Source organism: Gossypium arboreum, chromosome 12 (genome assembly GCF_025698485.1).
Source record: "Gossypium arboreum isolate Shixiya-1 chromosome 12, ASM2569848v2, whole genome shotgun sequence".
Taxonomy (NCBI): Eukaryota; Viridiplantae; Streptophyta; class Magnoliopsida; order Malvales; family Malvaceae; genus Gossypium; species Gossypium arboreum.
In genome coordinates this window covers 89,208,338-89,218,359 of record NC_069081.1, presented here as the reverse complement: position 1 = coordinate 89,218,359, position 10,022 = coordinate 89,208,338, and the positions used below count along the sequence as shown (strand labels likewise).

At 31.8% G+C, this 10,022-nt stretch overlaps 1 protein-coding gene across 1 annotated transcript; it reads left to right on the top strand.

The window, feature by feature from the left end:
- Positions 1-7,548: 7,548 nt before the first annotated feature.
- Positions 7,549-9,542, top strand: LOC108458644 (transcription factor MYB3R-3-like). The gene is made up of 7 exons (XM_017758050.2): positions 7,549-7,647; positions 7,758-7,812; positions 8,095-8,152; positions 8,255-8,349; positions 8,469-8,572; positions 8,655-8,783; positions 8,858-9,542. Exons 1-7 carry the CDS (start codon positions 7,577-7,579, stop codon positions 9,540-9,542), a joined length of 1,197 nt encoding a protein of 398 aa, XP_017613539.1. The 5' UTR covers positions 7,549-7,576.
- The last annotated feature ends 480 nt before the right edge of the window (positions 9,543-10,022 follow it).

Genomic DNA, 10,022 nt, shown 5'->3' with positions numbered 1-10,022 from the left:
TTTCAGATAACGCCTTGAATTTGAACAACAAGATGATGAAAGAAGTGTGTGAGTAATTCCAAATAAAGCATCATAACTCCTCGCCCTATCACCCAAAGATGAATGGAGCTGTTGAAGCGGCCAACAAGAATATTAAGAAGATTATTGGGAAAATGACCGAGACATATAAAGACTGGCACGAGAAGCTACCATTTGCTTTGTATGCATATCGCACATCTGTACGGACATCTACGGGGGCAACTCCTTTCTCTCTGGTCTATGAAATGGAAGCTGTGCAACCTATCGAAGTTGAGATCCCCTCTCCACGAGTCTTAATGGAGTCGAAATTAGAGGAAGCATAATGGGTTCGAGCTCGATATGACCAGTTAAACCTCTTCGAAGAAAAACGTCTAAAGACAATTTGTCATGGACAGATGCACCAGAAGAGAATGATCGCGGCTCATGATAAGAAGGTACGGCCAAGAGAATTCCACGAAGGAGAACTCCTACTGAGAAAAATTCTCCCAATACAAAGAGACCTGTACACCGAATTAGGAAGGACCATACGTCGTAAAGAAGGCATTCTAGGGCGGAGCTTTGATTCTCACCGAGATGGATGGGAAGGAGTTACCGAATCCAGTGAACTCAGATGCTGTAAAGAAATATTATGCTTGAAAAAGGAAACCAAGATGAAAACCCAAAAAGGGCATCTTAAAAAAAAAAGAGAGAGAGAATAAAAAGGGATCAAGGTGAAAACCCGAAAAGGGCGTCTTGATTAAACACAAAAGATTAGGATGAAAACTCGAAAAGGCATTCTAATGAAGTAAACCCGGGCTTAAAGAAAAAGGCGTTTTGAATGGTGGGTCAAATAGTGAGACTACAGTATCTGAAGCATTTCTGAAAGCTCGAAATCTTCTACGCAAGAAGCCATGCTCGAAAATATTTTTGATTGAGGAACGTGGAAGAGTTCATGCATTAAATATCTAGAGCATTTGCATTCGTTGAATGCAATCCCTTTCCTCTTTATGACACTCTTTTACTATCATTGGTTAACTTTCTTTATTTGCTACATTTGAAATGAATAAATGTGAGGTATCCTTTTGTCCCTACCTGACCATTTTCATACATCTCATTATGTGGTTCAATTACATGATAAATAGTGAAATGACATACTCTAAAGAAAAGAAATGTTAAGCATTACCCAAGTAAGAATTTGATATGTACAAGAGTCTCAACGCAAGGACAAAGCTCAACCAGGGGCAAAAGAGTGATATCTGAGAAACACAGATTATTCGTGAAGCTTGAGGACTGCACGGCATCAAGAGAAAGTCAAGAGTCGAAGCAATGAACGTGGATCATCAAAAATCGTGACAAAAAGAGATATATGACAAACATGCCTAAAGCTCATAGCATAATCATATAGGCATAAAGGCATTTAAGACAAACATGGCATATCATGATAACATCATGAATGACATATACAGGTACTCCAGCGGAGCAAGAGGATGCAATGTTAGTTATACTGAATCAAGGAAAAGACACCTGAGCTCCACCAGATGACATCTTTTGGGTATGTGGATGTTTCATTTCTGTTTTCAAAAAAATCAACTCATAATTGCGAGAGGTGAGTTGAGCCTCGGGGCACGCCGATGTATTTTCAAATTCTACTTTCAAAAAAATCAACTCATATTGCGAGAGGTGAGTTGAGCCTTGGCTTACGTGTTGAGTCACTTTCAATTTCTGTTTTTATCAACTCATATTACGAGAGGTGAGTTGAGCCTCGGGGTATGCTGAGGCATTTTCAATTTATGTTTTTCAAAAATCAGCTCATATTGCGAGAGGTGAGTTGAGTCTCAGGGCACGCTGAGGTATTTTCAATTTCTGCTTTTCAATTTCTGCTTTCCAAAAAATCAACTCATATTGTGAGAAGTGAGTTGAGCCTCAGGAGACGCTGAGGTGATTTCAATTTATGTTTGTCAAAAAAAAAATCAACTCATATTGCGAGAGATGAGTTGAGCCTCAGGGCACGCTGAGGTATTTTCGATTTCTGCTCTTCAAAAAAATCAACTCATATTGCGAGAGGTGAGTTGAGCCTCAGGACACGCTGAGGTTATTTCAATTTCTGTTTGTCAAAAATCAACTCATATCGCGAGAGGTGAGTTAAGCCTCGGCTCACATGCTGAGGTCTTTTCAATTTCTATTTTTAATTTCTGTTTTTCAAAAATCAACTCATACTGCGAGAGGTGAGTTGAGCCTCAGGACATGCTGAGGTAATTTCAATTTCTGTTTTCTCCAATTTATGTTTTTCAAAAATCAGCTCATATTGCGAGAGGTGAGTTGAGCCTCAGGGCACGCTGAGGTATTTTCAATTTCTGTTTTTTAATTTTCGCTTTTCAAAAAAAAAAAACCAACTCATATTGCGAGAGGTGAGTTGAGCCTCGGCTCACATGCTGAGGTATTTTCAATTTATGTTTTTTCAATTTATATTTTTCAAAGATCAACTCATATTGCGAGAGGTGAGTTGAGCCGTGGGTTCATATGTCAAGTTTTAAGGAGTCAATTCATATTGTGAGAAATGAGTTAAGCTCAGGATCACATGCCGAGTAAAGAATGAAGATTGGAGCTGATTGAAGACACCAGATCTTTTCTCCCTGAAGTTGCAGTGAAGCTGATTGATAATATCAAATCTTACCTTTCTGAAGTGGCAGAAGAGAGGGCCACAAACCTTATCTCGCTGAAGCAATAGAAGAGCAGATTGAGGTTGTAGATCTTATCTCCCTGAAGTTGCAGTGAAGCAGATCGAAGCCACAAATTTCATATCCTCAAAGTTACTTTGAAGTAGATTGAAGCTACAAGGCATATGTCAGAAGATGTAGTGGATTGAACCAAAGCTACAAGATGCGGTGGACTGGAAAGAGACTACCTAAACAAGAGGAGTACCAAGGAAGTCAAGACTCGGCGAGACTGGGCAAAATTGGCCTTTCTTTGTGTCTTTGCTCTATTCCCATTACACGACAATGAGCAAAGAGGGGCAGCTGTTGCAGGCTAATTTTGGCCCAAATACAACCCAATTACTCAAACCCCTTAAAACCCAATACAAAATAGCCCAAACTACTAACCCTAGCCCAGACCAATAATAAAAAATAACAAAGAAAAAAAAGAACCCTGGCAACCCCATGATGTTTGCCACCCCACGCCTCTGCAGCATCATTCCCAGGCATCACAGACTCCTACCAACTCCTCCATACCTTGCAATCAGACAAGACAGAAGCAATAAAAAATGGGTGTAAAAGGGTTATAAAAACCCAAATCAAAAACTGAAAGGGGGTTCCCCCTTTCTTTTCTTTTTCTAGACAACCTAAAATACAAAAGAACAAGAGAAGTATCTCAAGTTTATAATCAAAGTAACAGTTTTAATTAGTACTCAAATACAAGCAAAATATCCAAACAACCAAGCGTCGATATCAACACTAAGGTGATTTTCTTTTTTTTTCTTCATTTCAGTTTCGGCCTTCTATTTTATATGTGTACATACTAAATAAAATAATAAAATAATAAAGTAAACAATAACAAAAAAAAAGAAAGAAAAATTTTACCTTTTGAATATCCGCCACTGCAGCGGTGGTGGTAGCATGCATGCCGCCACGGCGAGACTCCGGTAACGGACCGGTGCTCCTTCCCCCCACTAGATTCTCCTTCCCTATCTCCCTTTCCTCTCCCTCTTTTTCTTTTTTTCCTTTTCCCGGCTCAAAATGATTTTTTTAAATTTTTTTGACTAATATAGGGGACCAAAACGCACCGTTTTGGTCCCCCCGGGTTAATAATAAAACGACGTCGTTTTGGGCCCCAGGTCGGGTCGACTCGACCCGCTCCGACAGGATCCGCGTGTTTTCTAAACGGAAGGGCTATTTGCTAATCGGCCCTTCCGCTTTTTAAACGTTTACAATCAAGTTTTATATTTTAATTTGGCCCTGAATTTTCCTTTTTTCAATTTAGTCCCCCCGTGCTACGCTGGGTTTTGTATAAATGGGAATATGGCGCTCTTGGTCCCTCTGAGTCACTTGCACGTTGCAGTTCGGCCCCGTGGCTTATTTTATTTCAATTTTCACCCCAAAGTTTATTTTGTGCTCGATTTAGTCCTTTTGTTAGTTTATTGTTTGTTTTCAAATTATTTTGTTATTATTTTTATTATATATTATTATAAATTATAGTCTATATAGTCATTTTATTTATTTATTACACATATAGTATAGTATCTTTTATATATGTATATGAACTTAGTATACTTGGGTATTATATTATATATATATAACTTTATATGTTATATATATACTTTTAATATTGTATTTTATATATATCATATATTTTAATGTTGTATTATTATATTTTAATATTATACTACATATATTTTCATATTACATTATATACATATATTTTATATATATTATCATGTATATATTTTGATATTACTAGTTATATATTACTTATATATTTCCATGTATATATTTATATCTGTCCCATAAACACATTTATGTAGTGTTGTTAATATTTTTATGTTATTAGCATTTCTAATATGTATGGTATATGTTCATTATCATATATTATATATATCTATATACTTTCAATATTATTAGTTTTTCTTATATACTATTCCATGTACATATTTCCATATTATCTTATGTATATATATTCTTAAATACTCTTACATGTATATGTATATTTTAATACCATACTATACATATATTATTGCATAATTAGTACACATGTTTTATTATACATATATATACACTTTTTATTTGTATTATTTCCGTATATCATATTATTCATTTTATACTTATTATTTTCATTATTGTCATTTATATATTATTATTATTTGGTGTACATACATCTTTTATTATTATTATTAGTATATAAATATATTTTCTATGTTTATAGTATCCCTAATATATATTGTATGTGTTCATTTATATTATGTATACATGTATCTAGTATGTATATATTTTATCTTTATTACTATTGTTGTTAATTTTAGCATATGTTTTATGTGTGCATGTATATATATCTCTAGTATATGTATATAGGTGTATATCTATGTAGTATCGTAATAGGTTTCTATTATTATTCCCAATGTGTATATATTATGTAAATATTTTAGTACTATAATACATATATATGTATTCATGGTGTATTTGCATTACATACGTATCTTTTTAAAATAAGAGAATTCTAATGTCCAATGTGAGTCATTCAAATGTTTTAAAAAAAATCATATTTCAAAATATTTTTTGAAATCTTAGACAAAAGGACGTTATTTAATCAATTTGGTACCAATTTTGGGCGTAGGGAGGGTGCTAATTCTTTCTCGAACGTAATCGGCTCCCGAACCCATTTTCTCAAATTTCGTAGGTCAAAATTGATTTAAATAAAATAAAATGTTTTATTAGGTGATCTAATCACACCTAAACAAAAGGATTGGTGGCGACTCCACGTTTTATTTTAAAAGTCGATCCTCATTTTTCAAAATATAAAAATGGTTTCGACAATTATATAACAAAAGATTTAAAATTTTAAAATGTTATCCAAAATTTAAATGAAAAATATATATATATAACAAAAACTAAAAATATATATATAACAAAAACTAAAACAAATTTAATATTTCAAAAAAATTATCCATGCAAGCAGACAATTTTGAAATGATTTAACAATATATTTTTTATATAATTTTTTTAAATATATGCATGTTAAGTCCTCTCAATCTAATAAAAAATTTATCTCTCTATTTATAGGTCAAGTCCTCTCAATCTAATGGTTACAAAAATATAAGTGTAAGATCAAATTTATGACACTTAAATAAGCTATAGAGAAATATTTTAGAGTTTCTATGACATTTTGCTACACTCTCCAAGCTTTCAAACCTTTCTATAGAGCTTATGGGTGTTCAAGATGTATTTAAAAGTATAAAATTTGTTTTTAAAATTATTACAAATTATAAAAAATAAAAAAATAATTACTTACATGTCATACCACTAGGATTTCATATTAACAAAGTTAATGAACGTTAACTTTTCATTCGCTCTAACCTGATTGTTTATATAAAGAGGGTTAAATAAATTAATTTGTCATTATATATATAAGTAAAAGCAAATATTAAATCGCTTTATTATAGGGACTAGATTAAATTAATCCCTTTAATAATTAATTTAATAATACAGAAACTATTTTAATCTGATTTCTATATATAAAGAAAAGAGTGAGTTTCATATTAGAAAGAAAAAAAAAAAAATAGAGAGCTTAAATTAATAAAGTTTGATAGGGACAAATAGGAGTTGGTCCTCAAATAAAATGTTGCTACAAATTCAGGAATAAATTGTTTAACTAAATTAACAAAGTTAAACATTATATGTGAAAATTGTAATTTAGCTATTTGAAGAAGGATGATTATAAACTACATGTAATGGTTTGATGGTTAAAAGTATTTATCGGCTCAAATGTGATTTGGGTTTGAGTCGCACTAGTCGTGTTTATTGTTCGGGCTAAATTTTTTTATAAAAATATAGATAGATAACAAAAAATTAAAGAAAATTTAATATTTTTAAAAACGTTATCTAAAATTTAAATGCAAAAAATAAAACAAAAGATTAAAAAATTGAATGTTTCAAAAAAATGTTATCCATCCAACTAGTAGACATTTTTGAGATGGTTTAACAACTTATTTTTATATAAGACTTTTAATGTTTTTTTAAGTGATAAATCTCAAAATTATATATGAATTTTAATTTAATTTATAATTATGTACATAAACTTTAATTTGATGTAATTCTACACGTGAAACTTTAATTGTGGTTTAAATGTATACTTAAAATTTTAATTACGATTTAATCATATGCATCTAAAAAATAAATACATTAAATTATTTTTACATTCAATAAATATAATTATTTATGCATGCGGTATATAAACATAAAATGATGTTATATCTATAAGTGTGTTAATAATTTACAATAATTGGATCATATCAAAATTCGTGTATAAAATTGCACAAAATTAAAGTTCACGTATACAAATACACATTAAACCATAGTTCATGTGTAATTTTGATATTTATCCCTTATTTTTAAAATATATGCTGATTAAATTTGTTAATAAATTTATTTTAAAATTTTAAAATTTCTAATTAAATCATATATATATATATATTCCTATTATTCCCAACTTTCCATCACTTACTTTCCCGCCAATTTTATGATAAAATAAAAGATAGCTCTTGACAACTCTGCTACTTATTCTTCAGTTCTTGTATTTATCTATTAATATCATCAATTCCCTTCATTCTTTCTTCTTTTTTTTTAAAATTATTGGATTTTATTAATTATTTCAAATATTTTTAAAGGAGTTAGAAACTTTTTAGAACAGTCCTTTTCGAAAAAAAGAAAACCCTTTTTTATGTTTCATTGGATTTAAGATCAAAGTTCAAGTTTTGAAGGTTTGTTTAGAAAAAAAAAAAAAAAAGGATTTGTGGCTCTGCCTTGCTGGTTAAGGCTTCGTTTAGGGTTTAGAAAAAGTTACTTATATTGGGATTAGTGTATTTTCAAGCATGGAACAAATTGATACTGATAATAACACCACAACCATTGATGCTGTTCAATCGACAGTATCTGTTCAAGGGTATTTTAATTTTCTCTTATTTTAACTCTTTTTTATATCAATTATGAATATGAATGTGTATATATTTCATCGTAATTTTTGCTCTAACCAGGCTTATTTTGTTCTTGTAGGAGGATTTCGGGTCCTACTAGAAGATCAACTAAGGGAGGTTGGACAGAGGAGGAGGTTAGTATCATTAGTATTTAAATGATGATATGTGCACGATAAGTGCCATTAGATGCTATTTAAATAATGAACGATATTCATAAACACACAAATGTGATAAACGTGACATGATTGCAAGTTGAATCCTTTTGAGTGTTTCAACTTTAGTGACTCTTTTAGTGTTTGTGTGTGAGATTGCTTGAATTAGAAGGTGATTTTATTGCGATTTAATTGAATCCCATTGCTTCTATTAACTTGTTGTTTCTTATTAGTTGCTAATGTTAGCTTTGTCTTTTTTAACAGGACAACATGTTGACCATTGCTGTCCAAAAGTTTAATGGCAAAAACTGGAAAAAGATAGGTATGTGTGTGTTGGTGTTTAAATGAAGTGTGACAGAACATGATCTCTTAGTGTATCATGTTGCACATTGATTGTTTACATGGTTTTCCTAATCATTTGCAGCCGAATCGGTGCCTCACAGAACAGATGTTCAATGCCTGCATCGATGGCAGAAGGTTTTAAATCCCGATCTTGTTAAAGGACCTTGGACCAAAGAGGTTGCTATTGGAATGATGTTTTCCCCCTTTTTTATGTATCGGCTTTATATATCAGATAAGACTCTGTCGAAGACTAGATATGGCAATGCTTTATTCTTTTTTCCCTTTCGGTCTTTCAGGAGGATGATCTTATCTTTGAGCTTGTGGAGAAGCAAGGGAAGAAGAAATGGTCTGAAATAGCTAAATTCTTACCAGGACGTATCGGCAAGCAATGTCGAGAAAGGTGCTTGATCACTTGTCGATAACATGATAACGTATAGCTTTGATTCATATGTTGTTTTCTGATATGTACATTTTTGTTTCAGGTGGTGTAATCACTTGAATCCAGATATAAAGAAAACTGCTTGGACTGAAGACGAAGAATTGATTCTTATTAGTGCGCACGGGGCGTATGGGAACCGGTGGGCGGAAATCGCAAAGCTTCTTCCTGGCAGGTATGTGGAAAGTATCCAATGGATCTATGCAGAACAAAATAAATGAACAACAGCTTTATTTTTCCCTATTACAGGACAGAAAATTCGATAAAGAATCACTGGAACTCCTCGGTGAGGAAGAAAGTAGACGCTATGGCTGCTTCTCGAATTAATGCAGTCGATCATAGCCCAAAAGCGGAGTGCATATCATTAGACATAAGCAAACCACTTGAACAGAATCTTGATCATGGAAGAAGTATCAGTTTCTTTTCAATGTGTAAAGATGCAAATGGGATAATGAAACCATCTTCTCTAAACATATCTATTAAGAGATACGAAGATCTGACTATCGAAAATTGCCGAGTGCACTCTTGTGATCCTCTGCCAAGAAACTGTCAAATGCATTCTTGTGATTCTCGATCATACTATAATGTTACTTTTGGGAATCATGAAAGAATAACTTCACAGTGCTTTCTTGCAAGAATGCATGCCGGATCTTCATCTCAACCATTGAGTGATTCATTACATGCTCCTGTTTCAGCTTCTTGTTTTGGGTCCTCAAGCAATGAGATGACTGGTAAATTTCCTGATACAAATAGTTACATTGGTCTGGAATCAATATTGAGAAGTGCAGCTAAAAGTTTTAAAAACACACCATCTATCATTAGAAAAAGAACTACTCAAATTAGAACACAAGCTGACAATCACAATATAAATCAGCTTCCTTTATCACCTACAAAGTCTCCTAAACTCGAAAACAAAGCACATCCGAGGTTATGACTAGATCATTAGCTGGTGATAATGGGTTTAGTTTCTATATTCCCATTAGTAGGATCCAAATAAATATATTAATGTATTTGATTTTTGTATTTTTTTTTTTTGTGTGTGTGAGATAAATGTTAAGCCAGTAAGATGTAATGTAAACAATTTGTTTCCTTTCATTACAATATATATAATTTTAGGTTTATTTGTTCTCATGAAAATTAGCATGGGAAATGGAAAATTAGTAGTTTTTGTTTTTGTTTTTGCTTTTAATTATTTTTAATTATTTGTATCAATAAAAGATTGAATATGGCTATTTAAATCATATATTTATGCTACATGCTTACTTTATATGTAAATATAAAATAATAATAAGTGCTGGTGGAAAGAAATTTAAAATATTTCGGATTAAATGTATAAATTTTAATTTTTTTTAATTTTAAACTATTTTAATTCAATGAAGCAACGTAGGTTGTGCAAGTGATTTCCATTTTATAA

Bases quoted from the DNA above. Each gene is read 5' to 3' on its own strand.
- LOC108458644 (XM_017758050.2), top strand. From the start codon at position 7,577: ATGGAACAAATTGATACTGATAATAACACCACAACCATTGATGCTGTT. The intron at 8,153-8,254 runs GTATGTGTGTGT...AATCATTTGCAG, and splicing joins CAAAAACTGGAAAAAGATAG to CCGAATCGGTGCCTCACAGA. The intron at 8,573-8,654 runs GTGCTTGATCAC...TTTTTGTTTCAG, and splicing joins GGCAAGCAATGTCGAGAAAG to GTGGTGTAATCACTTGAATC.